This window comes from Syngnathoides biaculeatus, chromosome 2, assembly GCF_019802595.1.
Source record: "Syngnathoides biaculeatus isolate LvHL_M chromosome 2, ASM1980259v1, whole genome shotgun sequence".
Taxonomy (NCBI): domain Eukaryota; kingdom Metazoa; phylum Chordata; class Actinopteri; order Syngnathiformes; family Syngnathidae; genus Syngnathoides; species Syngnathoides biaculeatus.
Window position 1 is genome coordinate 21,649,594 of NC_084641.1, and position 26,266 is coordinate 21,675,859.

Sequence of the window (26,266 nt, forward strand, 5' to 3'; positions counted from 1 at the left end):
CACATTACCGTAATGTATCGATGTACCTGTATACGACTATACAATGTGATTGTATTTTTTTTATTTTTCATCCATACGTAAATATAATGAACTTTTTGAAAATATTTTTGGGAAAAATTTGCGCATTATTTTTGAGAAATTATGGTACATCACAGACTTCATTTTTGTCTTCGTTTTTGTTCACAGCAACATCAAGCTCAAAGCTAACACACAATGAATGAAAAATACGGTTGACGAGCCAATGATAATTAGCATATCTCTCAAAATAATGACCAGTGGAATACAAGCGGGCAATATAATCGCACTCTCTGGAATATATATATATATATATATATATATATATATATTATCGTAACAATATTCGTTATTAACTTCAACTTTCTTTATAACTGCAAGAGTGCATCTCATACACACACACATTTTATTGTATTTTTATTTTATTGATGTTCAGGTGGAACGGTGGGCTGGTTAGCACATCTGCCTCACAGTTCTGAGGACCCAGGTTCGATCCCGGCCCCACGTGTGTGGAGTTTGCATGTTCTCCCCATGCCTGTGTGGGTTTTCTCCGGGCACTCCGGTTTCCTCCCACATCCCAAAAACATGCATTCCTTGGAGACTCTAAAGTACCCCTCGGTGTAACTGGTTGTTTGGTTCTACGTGACCTGCAATTGGCTGGCGAGCATTTGAGGCTGTACCCCGCCCCTTGCCCGAAGATAGCTGGGATAGGCTCCAGCACTCCCCGCGACCTTTGTGAAGATAAGCGGCTAAGAAAATGGATGATTGGATTATTGATGTGCATGCTCTGGTTAAAAAAAAAAAAAAAAATCATAAATTACTATTTACTCGGCACTTGAGGAATTTTATCACTGTATACTTCTTATTCTTAAGCACTGTTTTGGAGAACTAATTTTTACTTTTACCTGAGTTCTTCTTTTTCTTTCAGCTTGTCCTGTTAGGGGTCGCCACAGCGTGTCATCTTTTTTCATCTAAGCCTATCTCGTGCATCTTCCTCTCTAACCCCAACTGCCCTCATGTCTTCCCTCACCACATCCATAAACCTTCTCTTTGGTCTTCCTCTCGCTCTTTTGCCTGGCAGCTCCATCCTCGGCACCCTTCTACCAATATACTCACTCTCTCGCCTCTGAACATGTCCAAACCATCGAAGTCTGCTCTCTCGAATCTTGTCTCCAAAACATCCAGCTTTGGCTGTCCCTCGAATGAGCTCATTTCTAATCCTATCCAACCTGGTCACTCCGAGCGAGAACCTCAACATCTTCATTTCTGCCACCTCCAGTTCAGCTTCCTGTTGTTCCTTCAGTGCCACCGTCTCTAATCCGTACATCATGGCCGGCCTCACACCTGGTTCATAAACTTTGCCCTTCATCCTAGCGGAGACTCTTCTGTCACATAACACAGCAGACACCTTTCGCCGGCTGTTCCAACCTGCTTGGACCCGTTTCTTCACTTCCTGACCACACTCTCCATTGCTCTGTATTGTTGACCCCAAGTATTTGAAGTCGTCCACCCTCGCTATCTCTTCTCCCTGTAGCCTCACTCTTCCCCCTCCACTTTTCTCATTCACGCACATATATTCTGTTTTACTTCGGCTAATCTTCAATCCTCTCCTTTCCAGTGCATGTCTCCATCTTTCCAATTGTTCCTCTGCCTGCTCCCTGCTTTCACTGCACATGACAATATCATCTGCGAACATCATGGTCCAAGGGGATTCCAGTCTAACCTCATCTGTCAGCCTATCCATTACCACTACAAACTCTTACTTTAATACAGTATTTGGCTACTCTACCCACATCTGGATAGGACACCCACGATTGAAGCAGCATTTTTCTCCTCAGATTATGTTATATTTGTTGCACTGTTGTTGTTTTTTTGTGACTGTGAAGCTGTGGATTGTGGGCCTGGTTCTGGTCCCAGTGGAGCCACGACGCTCACGTAACATCGGCGACAAGAGTACAGCTTATATTTATTAGGAAACGTGCTTACAATTACCTAATTAGTTTGGATGTTAATGTTAAATGTATTAAGCAATGGGGCAATGATGGGGATTATGTCACAGCACAGAAGGAACTGAGTTCAAATTTAGAAATGAAGAAAAAAGAAAACTAATCAATTTAATATTTTCCTGGAGGACGCTTCTATGATCAGCCTTTGAAGTTGGCAATAGTGAAAAATGAAGTGCAACGGCCAATTATTGTAATGAATTCTTTTCGAGAATGAGAACTCTTAAAGAGGAGGATGCTCTTCAGAGGGAAACAAAGTGAAGCGGGCCATGGGGTGCAGGTGGAGATGGGCCTGACGCAAAACAAAAAAGCAATGAGGAAAATCTCATTTTAATAATGCATGTATGGATCCATGTGTAATTGTGTGGTCTCAAAAAAACTTTTTCTGCTTGAGCAAAATTGTGTATTTTGCCTTATGGTACTCTTCAGAGTCTTTCAGATCGCTCAATTTATGTTAAAATAAACAAATTTTCTGAGGGCACAGCTGCTTTTTTTTTTTGGTTGGTTTTTTTCGGTCACCTTTTAATGCTATTGGTGTTTGCGTGTCTGCAGCACCCTGAACAAGATAAGGGGAAGAGAATTATCGAATAGTGCTTGCATGAGGACATATGGCTCAATCCACACCAACGCGGACTGAGAGGTGGTTCCGTCCGTCTGATAGCTTCGCTCACCGTGTGGACGCAAGTGGCATTACAAGACAGCGGCTCCTTTCGAAGGGAGACGGAATTGTTTCCTCAGATCTGAAATGTTCCTGGCACATTGATGAATGGAGGCAAGGAAACTGCTGAAGATTGGAAAGAGAAAAAGGATCAGACACTTCCCATTTATCACTTTTATGAGCCCATTATCATTCATTTCTCTTTCTTTCATCTGTCCATCCATGCTCTCCTCCTTTCTCTGGGAATATTCCATAAATTGTGATGGATAAGCACATGAGCCAGATCAGCTTTCTTCTCCATCCTACTCTCATTCCCCCATATCTATTTCTTCCCCACCTCTTCTCTCCCAAGTTATCTTTCTCATTTCCCTGTTTTCTTGTACAGTGAAGAAAATAAGTATTTGAACACCCTGCTGTATTGCAAGTTCTCCCAGAAATCATGGAGGTGTCTGAAATTTTCATGGTAGGTGCATGTCCACTGTGAGAGAGACCATCTAAAAAGAAAAATCCAGAAATCACAATGTATGATTTTTTTAACGATTTATTTGTGTGATATCGCTGCAAATAAGTATTTGAACACCTTGGAAAACCAATGTCAATATTTGGTACAGTAGCCTTTGTTTGCAATTACAGAGGTCAAATGTTTCCTGAAGTTGTTCACCAGGTTTGCACACACTGCAGGAGGGATTATGGCCCACTCCTCCACACAGATCTTCTCTAGATAAGACAGGTGTCTGGGCTGTCGCTGAAAAACACAGGGTTTCAGCTCCCTCCAAAGATTTTCTATTGGGTTTAAGTCTGGAGACTGGCTAGGCCACACCAGAACATTGATATGCTTCTTACAGAGCCACTCTTTGGTTTTCCTGGCTGTGTGCTTCGGGTCATTGTCATGTTCAAAGACCCAGTCACGACCCATCTTCAATGCTCTGACTGAGGGAAAGAGGTTGTTCCCCAAAATCTCACACTACATGGCCGTAGTCACCCTCTCCTTAATACAGTGCAGTCGTCCTGTCCCGTGTGCAGAAAAACATCCCCAAAGCATGATGCTACCACCCCCATGCTTCACAGTAGGGATGGTGTTCTTGGGATGTAACTCATCATTCGTCTTCCCCCAAACACGGTTAGTGGAATTATGACCAAAATGTTCCATTTTGGTCTCATCTGACCACAAAGCTTTGGTCATTGGCAAACTTAAGACGGGCCTTGACATGTGCTGGTTTAAGCAGATTAGCCTTCCGTGCCATGCATGATTTCAAACCATGACGTCTTAGTGTATTACCAACAGTCACCTTGGAAATGGTGGTCCCAGCTCTTTTCAGGTCATTGACCAAGTCATGTCGTGTAGTCCTATGCTGATTCCTCACCTTTCTAAGGATCATTGAAAACCCACTAGGGAATATCTCGGATGGGTTTCCACTCCGATTGAGATTGACCGTCATGTTTAGCTTCTTCCATTTTCTACTGATTGCTCCAACAGTGGACCTTTTTTCACCAAGCTGCTTGGCAATTCCTCTGTAGCCCTTTTCAGCTTTGTGGAGTTGTACAATTTTGTCTCTGGTGTCTTTGGACAGCTCTTTGGTCTGGGCCATGTTACAAGTTTGAGTCATACTAAATGTATGGGGTGGACAGGTTTCTTCATGCAGCTATCGATCTCACACAGGTGCATCTGATTCAGGATAATACATGGAGTGGCGGTGGACTTTTAAAGGCAGACTAACAGATCTTTGAGGGTCAGAATTCTAGCTGATGGACAGGTGTTGAAATACTTATTTGCAGCTGTATCACACAAATAAATTGTTTTAAAAAAACATAACATAATATGCATGTTCTGATCTTTGAAGACAAAATTGTTCTCAAGCGTGAACGTGAACTGTGACTGGTTATTTGTCCACATGTGTCCTGTGATTGGCTGGCAACCAGCCCAAGAGGTGCATCACTCAAAGTCATCTTAAATTGGTTCTATCTCAAATGAGATCAATGATATGGATGCTTTTCTCCTTCAAAGTTACAGGTTTTAAAACGATAAAGAGCTCTTTCACTGAAAATGAAAGAAAAAGAGATGGCCAGTCAGGCACAAATGTTGTCATGGTAGCAAATCCATGCAATGCTGAGCGTGTGAGAGTGGTGTGTGATGCTTCTAGTCTACCTTCTTGGATTTATGACGTATTTGCCCCATTTCCTCTTGTTCTAGCTCACTCATTTTCTCATCTTCTTATCTTTCTTCTCCTCTACCACGTGCTTTGCTGTACTTCATTATTTTATTTATCTCATTTTTTGTGGGGGGTGGGAGTCCTTCCTCTTCTGCCCCTTCCATCTCATTTTACACTGGTTTCTCTCATCTTCTGTTCCTCCTTCCTGACATCCTGTCTGGTTTTGCCATTAATTTTCTCATCTTCTCTTGACTTCTTCTCCCATTTGCTCGCTCTTTATCATCCTCTTTCTCTAAACAATTCCACAATCCTCTCCCAATGTTTCCGCTCTTCCTCATCTACATCTGAGTTCCTTCTCTCCAAGTCTCAGGTCTTCCCCCTGTCCATATCAATATCCTTAAATTTTTTTTTCTTCCTCCATCTCTAATCTTATGTGCCTGAGACTGTAACCAACCAATGATTCTCGCCTGCCTCTCTCTCTCTCTCTCTCTGTTTCTATCTATTTCATGCTCGCTCTCTCTCTTTCCCCTCTGTCAGCATTCTGGCAGTCTGAGTATACGAGTGTGAGTTACAGAGGAGTACGACCATGAGTTTAAACCAAAACCACTGGTTTGCATCACCTTTTTCATTGTTCTTGTTAAATGGTAAGTGTGTTTTTATTCATTGTCTTGAGGTCGGTCGAAGTTTAACAGTGGTCGGAGGTAGGCGTGAGCAGGAGGGCACATGTGGTGTTTCTCCTTGGAGAGGATTCGCCTCCCTTGACCAGTAGACATGGTGTGAGAGTGGGGTGTGATGCTCGGTAGTCTGTACACCAGGTTCTTCTGTCAAAAGAAAAACAAATGGGAAATGGGAATACTGTGTAGCATACAGCATTTTGAAAAACAAAGCCATCGTAGCGTTTGTCAGGGAGGAACGTTTTGTCCACCTGTTGATTGAGAAAGGGGAGGTGATGGACGATTAATATACTGTACAGCTGTTTCACCTTTATGCGTCATCAATACCTATTCAATCCATTTTTATTTATAGAGCAATTTTTATACCGTACATGCAATGCGGCCCAAACTGCTTTAAATAAATTAAAATCAAGCCTTTGTCAACAGGGACACAGACGTACACACACACACACAATACAAATGAACTCCATACCTAAGTGAGCTCAGAAACATGCCTGTGAATGTTGTCATTCAACCTGGTCATTTCATTCTCAAGGGATTGAATCGTAGGTGGCATGGTGGATCCGCTGGAAAGCTTTGGCCTCACAGTTCGGAGGTCCCGGGTTCAATCCTGGATCCGCTTTTATTGAATTTGCATGTTCTCCCAGTGCCTGTGTGGGTTTTCTCGGGGCACTCCGGTTTCCTTCCACATCCCAAAAACATGCGACATTAATTGGACACTCTAAATTGCCCGTAGGTGAGATTGTGAGTGCGGCTGTTTGTCTTGATGTGCCCTGCGATTGGCTGGCAACCAGTTCAGGGTGTACCCCGCCTCCTGCCCATTGACAGCTGGGATAGGCTCCAGCAGTCCCGCGACCCTCGTGAGGATGAGCGCCAAATAAAATGGATGGATGGATGGATGGGATTGAATCGATGGCAAATGGACTACTCTGTTTGGCTTTGCAGGCTTGATCAGTTCATGTAACAAGGTTTAATTAGGTCAGTCAACAGGTCACCACTGGCGGAGCATCTGGAACAGATGGGTTTTTCTCTGCTGGGTTTTACAAATCATTTTGGTCTTTCATCGAAAATTATTTTTGGGAAGTTTTTACAAGCTGTTCGGACTCTGGAACTCAATCACTGAGTTGAATATGAGCTGATTTGAGATTGATGCCAAAAATGGGAGATCTTGATTTGTTAAAAAACTGAGGAACCATCTCTATGTTATTGAACCATTACAAACTAATTGCAAAGTCTCTGAAGGAATTTTTAGAGTCAGTAATAAAATAGTCAGAGATTTTGTGTCCCTCAAGAGAAAGCTAGTGAATGTGTTCATCATTTTTGTCCGTTTTAAACATTTGAAAGAGTTTGTTGGGGTGAATGATTTATGTCATGGATGATGCTGTTCTGTTTAAGGTGAAGGTGGACTTAGACGTCCAGTTCTTGTTAAAAAAAAAAGAAAAAAAAGAATTAGGCAAGGCTCTCCTTTTTCTGGTATGCTATACATACTCTCTGCCCAAAGAGCCACTTTTATATGAGCTCAGGCAATGTTTTTCAGGATTTTCCTTTATCAAAATCCTTCTAACTCTGTTAAACTCGCAGCCTACACTGGCGATATCGCAGTTCTCATAACAGAGTAAAAAAGGTGTGCGTATATATGAAAAAGCTTCATCAGCAAGAGTAAATCGGTTCGTATCTGAAGGTTTACTTTTGGGAGACTGGTGAAATTAAGTTAGGCCAACATTACCATCTTAGCTCCAATGGAACACTGAAGGCAAGAAGTTCCTCAGTCTTTTCGAGCAATAAAAATTATTCCAGTAAAAACTGGGAAGGTACTTGAGAAAGTGAGTTTGCAATTTTCTTGGTGGTTATAGATCCTGCCCCAGTCATAAAGGCCTCAGTGGTCTGGAATTGTGTCACTGTTGTAGTGCCTCCAGACAGAATCCTTGTCACGAGCAAGGAACAAGGGTTAAGACTAAATTGCAGGACGCCTAGGCAGGGACATGATGTTGAGGGCGGTTTTATTCCAGGCAGAGATCATACACAGATAAGTACTCCAAAAAGACAGAGATACAAAAACCCGTGACAACAGAGAAGGTCCAAAAACATGAAAACTAAGTCAGATTACTACTTAGCTGTGGTGGCACAGGAACGCTGGTCGTGACAACGAGGTGAAAACACAACGAGATTCTTGTGTACTCACGCAGAATACTGCAGTCTCAAGCACAACAAACTGGCAAATGAGAAAGAAAAACTCAAAGCTTATATGTCTGGCCTAGTTAGTGTCTATACGTTGCAGGTGTGGGCTGCTGCCCGAGGCAGCTCCGCCCAGAGCAGTGGTCTGGCCGCGCCCCTGACAATCCTTCTGCTGACCACCTAACTAGGGATGAAAGAAGGTCAGAGTTGATCTTGACAATCGAGTTCCAGCTTTTCGGCTTCAAACCATCCAGTAATTATTGTACCACAGACAATACCTTTCAAAAGAGTATCTGTGTTGCTTCACCAAGGTACGACCTTATTATATACTGTATACCTTCATCACCTGAAACTAGATGGGATGGACTTTACTATCACTTCTTTTTATGAGACAGTCCTCGGAGGGCGGTAAACAATCTTATAAACCCAGAGATATTTCTCCAAATGGTATGGCCACGTTGGGGAGGAATCCTTGTTTCATAGCCGCTTAATATGCTACAGGATGCTGAGCTCAGACACTATGAGAAAATAAAATGATTAAAGCCAGACTCACCCAGTCAAGAAATGAGAAGAGAATGATGACTTTCCTTTCTTCAGCTCCACCCTTTAGGTACCCTACAAATAGGTCACAGGGTTGCGTGCAAAAAAAGAAGCGCTTCATAGTTTACCAGTAACCTTTCGAACTTTTACAATGGAATTATTACCCGCGTTTCCTTCCTCTTCTTCAGGTACATCCACGCCCTCTACCTGGGTGCCCAGAGCCGTTGGCACGGTGACGGTTCCCACCACCGCTTCCACTGGCGACTGATGTTCGAGAGCGCTGACATTACTATGCTCCGCCTCCTGGAGGCCTTCCTCAAGTCAGCACCGCAGCTTGTTTTGCAGCTGAGCATCATGATCCATGGAAACACTGTCCATCCACTGCAAGGTGAGACACTCGCAGGTGATCTTTGCCCCACGAGATTCATGAGCCAGTGATTTTTTTTTAATTATCCATGATGGGAAAGGGCAATTGTGGATTTGGCCAACGCCATGCTCAGAGTGGCCCCTAAAACAGTCTAGGAATCCTTGCTGCACCACAAATGATGAGTTTTCAAGTTATATTTGACATCATTTGCCATAAGAAGACAGACATCGCTGAATAGCTCTTCCACAGGTTCTTCTCCATTAGAGAAGAAGAATATAAAGACATCCGTGTTTAATTATGAGGTGTTTGTGAGTCGCTAAAGGAAGCACCAACTCCTTAAAGACGAAGAAGAAAAGACCAGTCATTACCAGGGAGAGCTTGCTCTAGCCAGGTGAGACACTAGCTAATGCTAACCTTTGCTTCTTATTTGAAGGAACTGACCACCATGTTACTGTATCGCAAGAAATCTTGCCCAAGATAGCTGGGATAGACTTTAGCACGCCCGCGACCCTTGTGAGGATAAAGCGGAACAGAAAATGGATGGACGGAAATTAACGGGATGAATTTAACTCCAAGCCTTGTAAACGTACGACACCCTTACCAATACCCGTAGCACTGCTGTCAGTCTCAGGCGAAGAGGATGGAGTATTGATATGAAGTGGAAAGTGAAATGAGTGATGCGTTTCATCACCAAGATGTGAGTTTTAAAGGAGTCCAAATGGTAAACTATATTAAACATTGATTAATGTTCTCATCAGTTAGAGTAAAAGCATTGAGATGATTTGCTTGTCTGTAAGGTTCTGACTCACTCTCTAAATCCCGACTCACTATTTGTATTGACAGGAACAATTGACTTCTGAAAATCAGAATTAAATCATTCCCCTTGTACTTTTCTTGAATAAAGAAAATCCGATTTGATTATTTGAAAACTATATGTTGAACCAGAGAGTACCTTGGTTTGTTTTGTCTGTCATTTCTCCCACCAATTTTTCTGGCTTACTTTAACCACATTACCTGGAGGTGCAACGGCCAAAGGTAGAACCTTGGTTGGTTTCTGCGCCTGTTTGGTGCTGCCACAGATCAGCCTCCATTTTGGCTAGCAGGCTACCTTGCCAGAGCTTCATAGCTGACCGGCTGTTTGGTGTTTGCTGTTGGCTCAACGTTCTCCCATTCTTTGTGCTGTGGTCGCCAGCCACCTCGGCAACGGCTCCCTTTTTGGCTCGGTTGTGTCATTGGCATGAACATCTTTGGAGCTTCTTGGGCAAGACTAATGGATGCCACATTTCATGGAGATCATGGTGGACTGCTATAGTGCAGCTACAACAGAAGTGTACATGGCAGCAGTTGGAGTGCTTGTTGGAATAAAATCGGATGTTATTCCTCATGATTCGAATCTGAAAATTCTGATTTGACCTTTTTTTGTGTGTGTTTTCCTTTTTGGGGTGGGCTCGAATGGCATTTGAAATCACTACGATTCGTGAACAGCTCTTCTTGTTAGATCATCCTCAATAAGGATTTTAATATTCTCGTATATGTATATTTTTAATCCACACTTTTTAGTTGATAACATTACCACCAAAGATTTTGGATGTTAAATATTATTCACTGGACAGGAATCATATAAAACGGTTGTGTAAGGTAACTAGTATCTTAAGATGTCAGATAATTGTAGGAGATTTCAGAAGAAGGCATACTGAGCTTTTAATGTGGATGTGGAAGGTCTCGTGACTGTGCTTGGCTTAGCGCCCCAAATGATTAGCGACATCACTGTGCCAAGCCACCGAGGGCCAGCCCACGTTAGCAAATTGTGATATTGCCCCAACGGTGGATCACTCAAATTTTGCTTTGTTGAAGAACCCAGGTAGCAAGCCACGAGCAGGACACTGATCATCGACACTTCAAACATACCTCACGGTTATATGCTTCAATTAGTTGCTAAGCAGGGGCGTTGCCGCTGGTGGCTGCGCAGAGAGGCTCAACCCCGGTCTGCAGGTTTCTCCTCCAAAATCGATTGCGAATTCGGGGCCGCTGCGCACCCCGCAGCTGCGTGTCAAAGCCTTTGAGCTCGTGTCTGCTCAGTGAGAGGTAGGTACTCCCCATTCAGTGGAAAAACTAAACTCCCACTCAGTCATGGTGAGAGGGAAATCTAAGAGAACAGTACAATTCAACATTTTTACATCACACATTTGTCTTGCTCGCTCACATGTCACGTGACCATCAGAGGCCGTGCGACTGAAGATTAAACTATGCATCACTGATGCCGGTTTGAATTTGGTCAATCGTTCAGCCCTAATTCAAAGTGGCTTTGTCCAGCCATCCGTTTCCCAGGCCACTTATCCTCAGAAGTGTCGCAGGAGTGATGGAACCTGCCTCTAATTAACCCCAAATAAAGTTCAACTGGTGTGGTGGGATTTTTTTCTGACATTGTTTTGCTTTCCAACAGGCGCCCAAAAATGTTCTGCTAACACTGACTGCCATTTGAAACTGTTCAAAATTCCCTTGATCTTGACTAAGGCCCCAGTTTAAGATGAAGAAGAACAGCATGACGTAATATTAGGGCTTCAACTAGTACTCCTACGATTGGCTGGCAGCCAGTTCAGGGTGTATCCTGCCTCTCACCTGAAGATAACCTGGATATAAAAAAATGCTTGATTATTTATATTATTTTTTAAATGTATGAATTTAATATTTGTGTGTCTTATTGATGCCTTCATTTTCATTTTATTTTAGTACGTCTGGTTTAACCGCTTAAACACACAGGCACAAACTTACCTTTTATGCCGGATCCTAAAACTCTAGGTGTTAAGGTGGAGGTGAAAAATGGGCTGTTTATGCTTTTTTTAATGACTTTTTTATAGTTACAAGAAACGCTAAAAAGAAAAAATGCTAAGCTTAAACTGAAATTTATTTGTATTTGTTTGGAATTGCTTCACTGACAATATTTGTAGACGAGAAAATAGTTTGGTGCTCAATGTGATTTAAGTGACTTGTTTTTTCTTTTACATTGGTTTTTAACAAGGCAAAAATACAAATCTTCCGACGACATGTTATTCAATTAAAAACAATCACCTCTACTTCTTCTTTTCCTTTCGGCTTGTCCCGTTAGGGGTCGCCACAGCGTGTCATCATTTTCCGTCTAAGTCTATCTTGTGCATCTTCCTCTCTAGCACCCACTGTCCTCATGTCCTCCCCCACAACATCCATCAACCTTCTCTTTGGTCTCCTCTCGCTCTTTTGCCTGGCAGCTCCATCCTCAGCACCCTTCTACCAACATACCTCCAGTTCTGCTTCCTGTTGTCTCTTCAGTGCCACCATCTCTAATCCATACATCATGGCCGGCATCACCACTGTTTTGTAAACTTTGCCCTTCATCCTAGCAGAGAGTCTTCTGTCACATAACACACCAGACACCTTCCGCCAGCTGTTCCAACCTGCTCGGACCTGTTTCTTCACTTCCTTAGCACACTCACCATTGTTCTCTTTTGTTGACCCCAAGTATTTGAAGTTGTCCACCCTTGCTATCTCTTCTCCCTGGAGTTTCACTCTTCCTCCTCTGCACCTCTCATTCACGCACATATATTCTGTTTTACTTTGGCTAATCTTCATTCCTCTCCTTTCCCGTGCGTACCTCCGTCTTTCTAACTATTTCTCCGCCTGTTCCCTGCTTTCACTGCAGATCACAATATCATCTGCGAACATCATAGTCCAAGGGGATTCCAGTCTAACCTCATCTGTCAGCCTATCCATTACTACCGCAAACAGGAAGGGGCTCAGTGCGGATTCCTGATGCAGTCCCAACTCCACCTTAAATTCTTCTGACACACCTACGGCACACCTCACTGCTGTTCTGCTGCCCTCACACCTTGTCCTGTACTATTCTAACATATTTCTCCGCCACACCAGACTTGCGCATGCAGTATCACAGTTCCTCTCTTGGTACTCTGTCATAAGCTTTCTCTCGGTGTGCAAAGATACGATGTAGGTCCTTCTGACCTTCTCTGTATTTTTCCACTAGCATCCTCAAGGCAAATAATGCATCTGTGGTACTCTTTCTAGGCATGAAACCATACTGTTGCTCGCAGATACTGACTTCTGACCTGAGTCTACCCTCCACTACTCTTTCCCGTAACTTCATTGTGTGGCTCATCAACTTTATTCCTCTATAGTTGCCACAGCTCTGCAAGTCCCCTTTTTCTTAAAAATGAGAACTAGCACACTTTTCCTCCATTCTTCAGGCATCTTCTCGCCCGCTAGTATTCTGTTGAATAAGTTGCTCAAAAAATGCACAACAAAAAAAAGCACAAAATCCCCCCAAAAAATCGCAATACAATTATTTGTAAATCCTTTTTAACCTATAGTCAATTGAGTACACTACAAAGACAAGATACTTAATGCATGATGTCATTCCAGGGGTGAATAGAATAATTTGAAACAGGTGAGTAGCTCTAAAACGAGCATTCCCAAAAGGCTCAGCTGTTCACGAGGAAAGATGGGTGAGGTTCAGCACTTTGTGAAAAACAGCATGAGCAAATAGTCCAACACTTGAAGAATGTTTTTCACTGTACAGTTGCAAGGAATTCTGGGATTTCATCATCTACAGTCTATAATGTCATCAAAGGATGTAGAGAATCTAAAGAAATATCTGCACATAAGCAGCAAGGCCGAAAACCACAATTGAATGCCAATGACCTTTGATCCCTCATGGGGACACTGCATTAAAAGCTGGCCTCGTTTTAAAACAATATTGCAAAGTGGGGTCAAGAATACTTAAGAAAACCAGTCTGTTAACACAGTTCATCACTCAATCAACAAATACAAAGGCAACCATAAAAGTATACATTTTATTTTTTATTTTGTGCATTTGGTTTTTTTTTTTACATCTGCTTTTACTCTGTACCTTTAAGCATCTTAGAGTGTCTAGAAAAGCGCTATATAAATAAAAACGTATTACAGTGTGTTAAAACTCTACTGTGCAAGCAGAAATCATGTATTGACAACACCCAGAAATACCACCATCATATTTGAGCTGGAGCTCATCTGAGACCAACTGACGCAAGGTTGAAGCGTGCTCTGGTCTGATGAGTCCTTGTTTCAGATTTCACATTTTTCAGGATAAAGAGGAAAAGGACCACCAGGATTGTTTTCAGCGCAAAGTTCAAAAGCCAGGATCTATGATTGTATGGTGGTGTGATAGTACCAATGGAATGGGTAACTTGCACATCTGTGAAGGCACCATTCACGCTAGTAGGTACATATAGGTTTTAGAGCTGGATATGCTGCCATCCAAGCAATGTCTTTTATTTATGGACGCGGCTGCTTATTTCAGGAAGATATTCTCCAGCCACATTCTGCACGTGTAACGATAGCGGGGCTTCATAGTAAAAGAATGCAAGGAGGAGACCGACCGGCCTGCAAGCGGTTCAGACCTGTCTACCTTTGAAATGTGTGGCGCATTCTGAAGCACAAACTACATCACCAAAGACCCCAGACTGTTGACCAAGTGTTGTACACTAAGCAAGAATGGGAAAGAATTAATTCTACTAAGCTACAGCAATTTGTTTCCTGAGTGCCCAAACATTTATTGGGTGTCGTTAAAAGGACACTTCAAGTAACACAGTGGTAAACATCAACGTTTATTAGTTTGAACATTACATTTTGTCTTTGTAGCACATTCAATTCAATGTAGGTTGTATAGTAATTAGAAATCATTGTTCTGTTTTTTATTCATCTTGCACAACATTTCAACTTCATTGTTTTTGGGTTTGTTTGTACGGTGGGTTTTGTCATGTCAAGCCCATTGACTTTTGTTCAAGCAGGGCCAATGAATTCATTTTGCGACATTAAATGAAAGTTTGTAAAAATTTCCAGTTCTACTTATGTAAATGAATCAAAATAGATTCATAGAATTTTGGAAACCAGGTCTTTATATGCAAATGGTAACTTAAAGATTACCGGCATTCTATACGAATAGTTGGAAGAATTTTTCTTTTGCTTTATCGATCAAAAACCGCAGGCAGGAAGTTACCAAATCTTATCATCTTAACCATCAACTGCAGGACCAAGCTAGTGTTTTCAGGTGCTTTAGTTGTGAATCTGATGTCTCTGTGCAGGTCTGTCAGCCTCAGCATCCCTGGTGTCGTTGGCCTGGATGATTGCGTCCTACCAAAAGGTTCTGAGGGACTCCCGTGATGACAAGCTCCCTATGTCCTACAAGGCTGTCATCGCCCAGATCCTCTGGCACCTTTTCACCATCGGGGCCAGGACTGTGGCCTTTGCCCTCTTTGCCTCCGTCTTCCAGCTCTATTTCGGAATATTCATCGTCACTCACTGGTGTGCCACAACACCACACGCCAACAGCAAATTCCTAAAATGTCAAAACATTATTTATATCAGGTCTCCTCTCTGATACCGGTAATAGTCAATACTTTCAGCCAGCTTCTTTGTGGTGTGTTCGAGTACAACACTTTGATTCAGACGAACTCAGCCAATTAAGTTTGGTGGTCTTTTATGTGTTTGATCATAACTGTGCGTATCATGTTTGGTCTTTCAGGTGTATAATGACATTCTGGATCATCCAGGGTGAGACCGACTTCTGCATGTCCAAGTGGGAGGAAATCATCTACAACATGGTGGTGGGTATCATCTACATCTTCTGCTGGTTCAACGTCAAGGAGGGGCCGAGCCGCGTCCGCATGACCGTGTACTACACTGTGACGTTGGCTGAGAACGTGGCGCTGACCGCCGCCTGGTACACGTACCGTGGCCCTCACACCTCTGACTCCTACGCCCTGGTGGTGGTGTGCCTGGTGGCCTGCAGCTTCGCTTTGGGGACTTTCTTCATGTTAGTCTACTATTGCTGGCTTCATCCTGATGGGCCGGTCCTGGGCACAAATTGGGGGGGCTGTGTGGATGAGGGGATAGTGAGTGCAAGTGGTGTAGTGGGTGTGATCGATGCCTGTCTCACCCCATCCCAAGGCTCACAAACGGACATGGTCATCACCAGTCCTCCCAGGACTCTCCCCAGGACTAAAGACATGGGGGACATGGTTCCTGGGGATCAGGATAGAGACAGGGAAAGGGATCGGGACAGTTGCCTGCCGGTTTTTCAGGTGCGTCCGTCCCCTTCATACTCCCCAGCACTCCTCCACAGGACCTCCTCCTCCCAAGAGGGCCCTGTGATCAGGATCGACCTCCCAAGGAAGCGGTATCCAGCCTGGGATACCCACTTCATTGACCGCCGCCTCCGCAAGGCCATCTTACTTCTGGAGACTACATCAGCAGTCAGCCCCCGGATACAGTACAGAAGTAGCATGATGGGCAGCAAAGAGGTGCTCGAGTACGAGACTACCGTGTAAGGTGAGGGGCATTCTTCAAATGAGAAATGTAGTCTGGCAAAAAGACTCTGCCAGAGACCAGTTTTCATCTTAGGACTCCCTCTGCCAGGAGACAATTGGACAGGGAACATGGATAGTCAACTGTTTTTCATGAAAGATGGGTGGGAAAACTTGATTGTAAAATGTGAAGCGCAATCTCTGGCCGAGGCACTCTTTCCGGTTGACCAGGTCCAAGTTCGAGCTCCATCCTAGAGCCAATGAGAGACTAGGAATCGGATAATCTTCATTTAATTGGAATGCTTGTAGGTGAGAAACATAATCTCTTGTTGTCGGACAGAGGATTACAGTATTTGGGTCCATCCCACATGGTCAGAGTGACATGAAGGAGCTGATCCATCAACATACAGTAAGCCTGAGACTGGAGACCCCCACTGCCTACTACTAAAAAGAGAGCGAGAGAGAATATGACAACTGTTTTGTCAGGGGACAGTATATGGCACATGGAATTATTGGGAAGCAAAATCATGCTGATAAAAACATTGCAACTGCAATTGAAATATTTATTTGAACCAAATTCAAATGAACAAAGACCAAAACTGGGCTGTAGAATAAAAAGATATGGATAGTTTAAAAAAAAAAATGTCACCTTATCAGTAGATTGAGCCTAGTTTTAACTTAACATTGCGGGTAAAATTCTCGACTATTGTCTCACCGAGTCAAGACCTAGTTCCAACTTTCCTCCATTTGATTGCATGTTCTTCTTCTGACCTCTAAGCGCACCACGCACGTCTATTTAGGTCCAGATGATGTGATGAAGTGTAAACGTCAAATGACCAAGGACTAATGTGACTCGAGGGCCACCTCACACTGTTGTACAGTCAAGTAAATACTCATGTCCAATATAAGCTAGTAAAACACATAGTTACTGTAGGTAACGAGTGACTCCACAGAGTCTAAATGTTTATTCAAGTTGACTTTCAGTGAGGGGGTTATAGTGGGAAAGATAGTCCTTTGTGTTCTGACATTGTTCACGTTTTATTGGGAGGGTATTGTTGAATTATCTGCAAATGGTGGGAGAGGCTCTATCTTGCCTGTGACCCTAATGAGGACAATCGTCATAGAAAATGGACTAATGACAATAAACGCGTCAAATGGTGATGCCCTGAAAACAAAATGTTGTCATTGAGGCAAACAAGATGGACGGTGGATGAGTTTTTGAATGGCAGTGTTGTTTACAATGGGAAACCACACACCGGCCTTGCATTCGCAGATAAAAGTACACAGAGAAGTGCAAGAAAGGAGATATAGAACATCACTAATTGAGGCCAACAAGAGTAAACACTGACTTTAGCACAAGCACTCGTGTCAAAGCTAAGTTCAGGCACCTAGCGTACGCGAGGGAATAGCCTCCAATTCTTGATGTCTTCTTTCCCTTCACAAGAGAAGAGAAAGACACTTTAGAGACTTTGACAGAAACCCTCAAATTTTCTTAGAGAATTTTCTTTAGTGATCAAACCATACATTATCGTGAAAGTCTTAGCCACTCAGTCAAGTGCAGACCTTCGTCATGGCAGGACGAGAAAAATGGAAGAAAAACCGATTGCGTCATGTAATGTTCATCCGTCTCTTGGGTTCGTTAGCAGACTAGACTTTCTGGGTCATGAGGAACGATGGACTCACGGACTGCCGTTGTGATTTTGAGGTGGATGGAACCAGATGACACCGCAGAGTACGGGTCACCAACCTTTTTGAAACAGTTATTTCTTGAGTACTGATAAATGTGCACAGTTGTCCAAAGTACTTGAATTCACTACTTAAATACAAGTACAGACGCTTGTGGAAAAAAACAACTCCGGTATAAACCTTAGAATGTTTTAAAAGTAGCAAGCTCATTTTTAAAAATGTAAAGAGTAAATAGTACAGATATTTGTCTTTAAAAAAGTAAGGAATAAAAGTCGTCAGAAAAATAAGCACTCGAGTAAAGTACAGATAACAGGAAAAAAAGTATTTGTTGATGGAGAAGTGCTAAAACGATATAGATAGAGGGCTGCTCTGCTACCCCCCCCCCCCCCCAGTGTAATGTTTTTCTGGTATCAGTGCATTCAGGGCTTAGTCAGACCCCCCCCCCACACACACACACACACACACACCCACACACTTCTCTTTTTCACACTTACTATGGAGGAGACTCAGTAAAATAATTGCAGTAACTTCATACTAATGATAAACTAGAACAGTTTGGTATGCGTGATAATCAAGCTCCCTTTAGTGCTACGCAGAGTACAGTTCAGTTGTATTTAACATTTCATTTCAATACATTTGCATTGCATTTTTAAGAACGGCTCCTTAATCATCATTTAATCAAGTATGGTTTTTATTTTGGGCGGCTCGGTGGAGCAGCTGGTATAGCGTTGCCCTCGCAGTTCTGAGGACCCGCCTGTGTGGAGTTTGCATGTTCTCCTCGTGCCTGCGTGGGTTTCCTCCAGGCACTTTGGTTTCCTCCCGCATCCCAAAAACATGCAACATTAATTGGACACTCTAAATTGCCCATAGGTGTGATTGTGAGAGCGGCTGTTTGTCTCTATGTGCCCTCCGATTGGCTGGAAACCAGTTCAGGGTGTACCCCGCCTCCTGCCCGTTGACAGCTGGGATAGGCTCAAGCACTCCCCGCAACCGTTGTGAGGATAAGCGGCAAAGAAAATGAATGGATTGTTTTTATCTCACTTTTATGTGAAATACGTTTAAATTCAATCATTAAAGTACTATTTTAAAATGTTCCGATAGAAATATTTTTTTCAATAATAGTGTAATTGTGCTTTTTGTAAGTCCAGTCAACTCGTTGAGTGGGGAAATTAAAAAAAAAACTAAATCCGGACATTCATATTTGGATCATAACGATATAAAGACTAAAGTACTACAAGCTGTTGCCCCGTCGTAATTACTGTACTTCCTTAGATTTGCAGCAGCCTTGCATGCGTCGTTGTTAGTGTCCTCAGACATCCATCCACCCATCCATTTTCTTAGCCGCTTATCCTCACCAGGGCCGCGGCGTGTACTTAGGCATACTATGACAATGTCATTTAACGACGGTATTATTTGTAGAGCTACGGTAAATATTTAGTTCACCACTGATGTAGGGATAATATTATAGAATATTAAAGGACAAAAGCAATCCATTTAGCAACGTATTATTAAAATTTCAATTGGCAAATTCATTGGCATTGATTTTAGCATTCCTTTTCCACAGATGGCGGAAATTTAATAGCGCGATGTATCGACACCAACAGAACTGTCGGCGGAACGTGTTTTACACGCATAATTGAGAAACATGCAGCGTGTCAGCAGCACAGGTCTGAGGAGCTTTGAGAGGCCAGCTCCTGGCGCCATATGTGGAGTTTCTATGGTCTCCTCAGTCTTGCGTCACCTTCCTCACACATTGCAAAATTCCATCCATCCATTTTCTTCACCGCTTATCCTCACGAGGGTCGCAGTGAGTGCTGGACCCTATCCCAGCTGTCAACGGGAAGGAGGCGGGGTACACCCTGAACTGGTTGCCAGGCAATCGCAGGGCACATAGGGACAAACAGCCGCACTCACAATCACACCGAGTGTCCAATTAATGTTTCATGTTTTTGGAATGTGGGAGGAAACCGGAGTGCCCGGAGGAAACCCACATAGGCACGGTCAGAACATGCAAACACCACACAGGCGGGTCCGGGATTGAACCGGGGATCTCAGAACTGTTAGGCCAACATTTTACCAGCTGAGCCACCGTGCCGCCCCATTGCAGAAATATCCATAACAATTTAACTGAGGCAGCACGGCGACCCTTGTGAGGATAAGTGGCAAAGAAAATGGATTGATGGATGAAGTCAATTAAAAACGCTAAGCTGTGTGTGTGATTGGCTGGCAAGCAGCCCTACTGAGGACAAAAATGACGGAAAATTAATCAAATACATAGCTTGTTGTGTCAAGTATGCCACTAAAATGTGATTAAGTGCAAGTTATTAATTTGAAAGCCTCGATATCGTTTTTAATAAAGTCTCATCAGTAATTGTTACGTATGAAAAAATGAAGGGGTGTGTTTATCCTGAATGTATCGTACCCTGGTATTGAGAAATTTGTTTTCTCAACAATAATCTAAAAGATGAATAGCGGTCATCCTCGGTGAATGAACATGCAATTTTACACTTAAGAGTTCAGCTGGGGGAGTGGTGGTGGGGGGTGGGGGGGGGACACAGGAAAACACATTCTCAGATTTTATTTTGAGTGTGACTGTCCCTCACAGACGGGAAAGTTTCCACATCGAGTATTTTCTTTTCCGCTCCTGCTGTGTCAAGTCGTGTCTTCGAATGTACATAATGGCAGCACAACGAGGACACGTGACACGATGACGAGCTCGTCTCCCAGAAGAGATCGAATCGGTGTTGTCGTCGTCGTGGTAACACAACTCGTGGATGTTGATGACAACGTTATTGGTGCTGCAGACGACAACTTGCTGTTACGCCCCATCATGTCAAACATGATAAGCTAATGTACAGAAGTTGTCAGCGGTTTGAGGGCGGGCCTTCGCTCTCCAATGAACCAATTATTTTGTTTTTTGCTGTGGTGATTAATATAAACTTGAGATTAAAAAAATATATATCAATCATGTTCTGTTTATCGATGCAAGTATTTATGTTTATTTTTGTATTTGTTTTATATCTGCTTACTATTGTTTAATCACTCAGTGGCCATATCGTTGGTATGACTTTAATATGTAAAAAGTAGAATTTTTTTACTCATTCCATCTATATGTACATAGACTGGGATGTGGGTGTGCGGGCGTGTTGTGTGTAAAGTGTGTTTGGAAGCCGGTTGATCATGCTGCATCATAATCTTCAGAGTGAAACTTTCTTGGAGGTGTTATAATTAAATTTAAAAAAAGGGAAGACAAAAAAAAAAAACCTCGACAAGCTGTGCTGATAAATGTAGATGGGAACAATTACTGTAGTAAATATGGCTGAACAGCTGAGAGTGTCTGTGTCTTCTTCAAACGGCATGCATTTATGTGTTGTTTATTGTAAAAAATGATGTGCATCCAGTATCGGCGACGATCGGCGTCTCCACTCAGCGTTGCCCGACTGCTCGGGTGCGTTCACTTTTATGTCCTTGTCCCTGTTCGGTATTCTCATATCTTGAGTTTTTCATTCGAGCCTATTTTCTCACATTTAAACGTTCCTTTATCAGCTTCCTCTCGCGTCTCTCAGCCGTTTCAGATCTAAAAATAGCACCTGAGCAGGATTTTATAAATAATCTGCTATTTCGTTATCGCAATCTGAAAGCAGTCAATGTGCAGGATGACAAACAAACACGTCGCTTGGAGCGCATGGCTCTTCTCCTCGGCCCTGATTGATGGCTACCTGCCTGCCTCCAGCATATATGACCATCATTTCAAGCACTGCTCACGTAATCATTGGCTAACCCCCACCCCACCCCCTTTTTCTCCTCATCCGTAAAAACATTCATAACCATATCTGGAGCTCTGCGCCATCTCAACTCACTCGCAATGTGTGTTCAACAAAATGCAACTATGAGGAACAGTTTCACTTTCAACAAACTTTAACCATCAATCAACTATCATAAAAATGTTTCATTATTAAGTTTACACACAGTTGGGAGGGTTCAGCCCAAGAGGGTACACAAAAAAAAAGTTTGGGAACCACTCCACCTTTAAAAGTCTAAGAGCTCTATTCTAAAATAGATATTGTCATGAAAAATACATAGAACATTATTCACGTCAATGTCTATAGGAAAAAATGAATATGAGCGGAAAGCGCGTCATCCGTGCGCAAAGTTGCGGATGTCTCATTCGACATTCAAGTGGTCGCCATATTGGCTGCATCGTCTGTTCATTACGTCACACCGTGACATTCGCCATTGAATAAACGCTGTGATACCAACTATGGGACACGGAAGCTCTTTTCAAAGAAGAGAACATCTCACAATCGAGTGAAGTCACCGGGGCAATATTACCGTATCGTTTTGTTTTGTTTTGAGCCATATTTAGATGATATGCGGATCACTTCTAACAACACACTCCCAGACAGTATGTATGAGCCAGTCCGGCCGTAGCCATCGGCCGTGGACGAGGTGTCGCTGAAGCCGTCGGCCACGGACACAATTGAGTGAAGTGACAGGGGCAATATTGCCCTATCGTTTCGTTGCGAGCCATATTTAGATGATATGGGGATCACTTCTAACTCACAACAGACTCCCAGACAGTATGTATGAGCCAGGACGGCCAAACCGTCGGCTTCGGACAAGGCGCCGCCGAAGCTGTCCGCCACGAATAAAATCGAGGGAAGTGACCGGGGCAATATTACTCTATCGTTTCATTTAGTTTCGAGCCATATTTAGATGATATGAGGATCACTTCTAACTTACAACAGAATCCCTTTGCGACACATTTAGCACCCCTGACTTACATATGTTGATCTTTTGTTATATTCTGAGAGGATTATGCCCCCCCCAACTATTGTTTTTTTTCAGTTGCTGTATACACATCTACCTGTTATTTGGAACCCACGAAGCTCTCGTCCTTTGCACCCGTGCAGTCCATTTTTCACGACGAACCAGATCTTTTTGAAAAGTATGAAGAATGAATCCATCCTCCCGAGTGTTCGAACAATATCCAGCAATACAACGAGCCGGCATTTTGGCTAACACGAAGGAACAACGAGCTTCCTTCCAGCAGGTAAAACTAGTAGAAACACACGAGACCGCTTGAGTGCGCTACTGCCCTCTACGTCACTTCCTGCTTTTTCTTCAAAACAAATCCCTCGAGAGGATTTTCATGGCGAGAGTGACAAAAAGTCATATATGTCAAAATCATGTTGTGGGTCCATTCCGGCTGCCTTTTTTTCATTAATAAAATACTAAAAATCATGCATTTCATGAACGTGGACCATTAACATACATTAAAATATTTAAAGTAGAACGGTGTGTAAAATAATTGGGTTGCTGCAGGGTCTCTCAACCCGTAAAGCGAGGAAATGCATAAATAAATCAGCTGTCAAATTCTCGAGAGACAGGACTGCCCCTCCAAACAGGCTGATTTCATTTCCTTTTTTTAAATACAGGATGAAAGGTACGCTATCCTGGTTTTGTTTAGCTTTGATGTTATGAAGACAAATGGGAAATATCTCTTATAGGTCCCATGCCTCGGGTTACGCGGAGGTTTTTCCACAGTTTTGTGCGTAATATATGGATCGAAATGAGTCTGTGACGTGATGCGCTTTGTCCTTTAATTGCAGAAGACAATGAAGGCCTTGCAAAATGCGGCGGATTCATTCATTGTGACGTCAATTCATTTCAGTGCCAACCTTTTTCACACTGCCAAACTCGTCAATGGCGAGCCCTTTTGGAGAATTTTGACTCATCTTCATTGTGTTCTGGGGCTATGCAAACATAGAACCTGCCAAAAAAAAAAAGACGAGAGAGCTTTGATCTGGAAAATTTTTTTTATTTCTATCCATTTTTGTTATTTAGTAATCAGACATACAACCTACTGTGTATAAATACCTGTTTCCAGATTTAAAACAACAACAACAATAATCATATAACTATGGATATTTCAGGTTGAATTTTCACTTTGACAGTATTTTTTTGCTGACACCTTAAACATCTAAACTGTGCTTTCCTTCTACAAAACAACATATAAAAACACTGAAATGGGAAAAATATGGATAAAGTGATTGGCTGGGGGGGGGCACGGTGAATCAGCTGGTAAAGCATTGGCCTCACAGTTCTGACGTCCCGGGTTCGATCCCAGACTTGCCTGTGTGGAGTTTGCAAGTTCTCCCCGTGCCTGCGTGGGTTTCCTCTGGGTATTCTGGTTTCCACTCACGTCCCAAAACATGCAACATGAATTGGACACTCTAAATTGACCCTAGGTGTGATTGTGAGTGCGGCTGTTTGTCTCGATGTGCCCTGCGATTATTTGGCAACCAGTTCAGGGTGTACCCCGCCTCCTGCCCGTTGACAGCTGGGATACGCTCCAGCACTCCGTGTGACCCTCGTGAGGATAAGCAGCTCAGAAAATGGATGGATGGATGGATGGATGATTGGCTGGGAAATAGTTCAAGATGTACCTCAGCTGCTCCGACACTCCCATGACCCTTGAGGATTAGCGGCTCAGAAAATGAATGAATGGATCTATTTTCACTTTTCACATGACAACAATATGTGACCTTTGAACTCTGTCTATATCACCATAGTCACCTTTAAACCTTTCACCTTTCTATCTTTGTCTCTTTCTCTCTCTCTCTCTCTCTCTTTTTCTAGACGTGTCGCTTTGTTTTTACACGTTTTTTCTGTCGTCCTCTCTCCCCACTTCTTTGACTGACCTCTTATCCAAGCCAATGCTGCCTCCTGCTGGCGTTTTTTTTTGGGGGGGGTGGAGTGGGAAGAGGGGGGGTAGAAAACAAATGCATTCCAGTTCGACCATAGCAGTGAGGCTACACCAGACCGCTCCGCCCAATCTCATCAGCGTCAACCGTCGCGCATGTGTTGATTCTATTTGACAAGTACTGGAGCAAGCACTGAATGAGTTTATATTCAAATACCTGCTCAATTTGGCGTTGGTACTCACCTATTCAGCCGCTGCCAAACCTCAGATTGCAGAATACAGTCTGTGAACCACACATAAGTTGTGTTTTACAACAATATTTAAATACATCCATCCATTTTATCAGCTGCTTATCCTCACAATGGTCTTGTGGAGTGCTGGAGCCTATCCCAGCTGTCAACGGGCATGAGGCGGGGTACACCCTGAACTGGTTGCCTGCCAATCGCAGGGCACATAGAGACAAACAGATGAACTCACAATCACACCTAGGGGCAATTTAGAGTGTCCAATTCATGTTGCATGTTTTTGGAATGTGGGAGGAAACCGGAGTCCACGGAGAAACCCCACGGAGGCACGGGGAGAACATGCAAACTCCACACAAGCGGGGCTGGGATTTGAACCCCTGTCTTCAGAAATGTGAGGCCAATGCTTTACCAGGTGAGCCACCGTGCTGCCCTTTTTTTAATTTATATATATTTATAATTTAGAATGGCGTGTGTGGCACCAACTATCATGGAAACTTTTCATTATTATGTTACATTAAGGAGGTGGGAGTGCACTGAAAATTTCATCTCCAAAAGGGGGGCACACCAAAAAATAAAAAAGGTTTGGGAACCACTGCATTAAGCACTTGGGAAAATACTTTTCAGAGGCCAAATTGCTGCCTAAATTTCTAAATTTCAAATCATTTTCATTGTTATTTGATTGATTGTTATAATGCAGGCATGGTGAATTTGAGGGTTTTGTTTTCTGTACGTTATAACCATCTATATTGTACTTTATATTTTAACATGACATTTAAAGGTCAAGTGTCATGAAATGGATGATTTTTGGTATGTTATTCATGAAAAAAACGGCACCCGGTATGGACCATCCGTTTTTTTCACCACAAAACATTATTTTGACGTATATGGCTTTTTGTAACTCCCACCATGAAAATCCTCTCGAGGGATTTGTTTTCAAGAAGAAGCAGGAAGTGACGTTTTAGGCAGTAGCGCACTCAAGCGGACTCGTTTCTTTCTATTAGTTTTACCTGCGGGAAGATAGCTCGTTGTTCCTTCGTGTTAGCCAAAATGCCGGCTTGAACCTGCGGGAGGACGGATTTACCCTTCATAAGGTTGCAAGAGACCCGGTTTGTCGTGAAAAATGGATTGCACGGGTGCAGAGGACGAGAGCTTCGTGGGTTCCAAATGACAGGTAGGTGTGTATACGGCTACTCAAAAAAATTGTAGTTTGGGGGGTACCACGTAATCTGTCTCTCATGATAAAAGATCCGCATACGTATGACAGGGGTGCTAAATGTGTCGATGTGCGCGTCGGACAGCTTCCGTGTCATACTCGCCGTTGAAGGCTGCCGCGTCGTGCCTCGCGGACAAGCACGGCTTCGGCCGGGCTGGCTCATACATAATGTCTGGGAGTCTTTTGTTAGAAGTAATCCACATATCATCTAAATATGGCTCGAAATAATAGGGTAACATTGGCCCGGACACTTCACTCGGTTGTGAGATGTTCTGTAGTTCTTCTCCTATAGTAGGGGCCACAGCACGTTTTCAGCGGCGAATGTCTGGGTAGACGTCACGGACAGTAGATACAGCGAATATGGTGACCACTTGGATGTCAAATGACACGCCGCTCATATTTATTTTTTCATCTGGACATTGGAGTGAATAACGTTACATGTATTTTTCATTTCAATATCTATTTTAGAATGTTTATAGGATGACAGTTGACCTTTAACAAGC

The 26,266-nt window shown here is 43.0% G+C and overlaps 1 protein-coding gene across 1 annotated transcript in view; it reads left to right on the forward strand.

The window, feature by feature from the left end:
- LOC133511718 (XK-related protein 7-like) overlaps nt 1–15,937 on the forward strand; it is a 50,917-nt gene extending 34,980 nt beyond the window's left edge. The window contains exons 4-7 of the mRNA XM_061840582.1: nt 8,404–8,603; nt 14,693–14,912; nt 15,133–15,515; nt 15,558–15,937. Coding sequence (XP_061696566.1) covers nt 8,404–8,603; nt 14,693–14,912; nt 15,133–15,515; nt 15,558–15,937 — 1,183 coding nt within the window. The remainder of the gene's footprint in view (nt 1–8,403; nt 8,604–14,692; nt 14,913–15,132; nt 15,516–15,557) is intronic.
- Nucleotides 15,938–26,266: the final 10,329 nt, after the last annotated feature.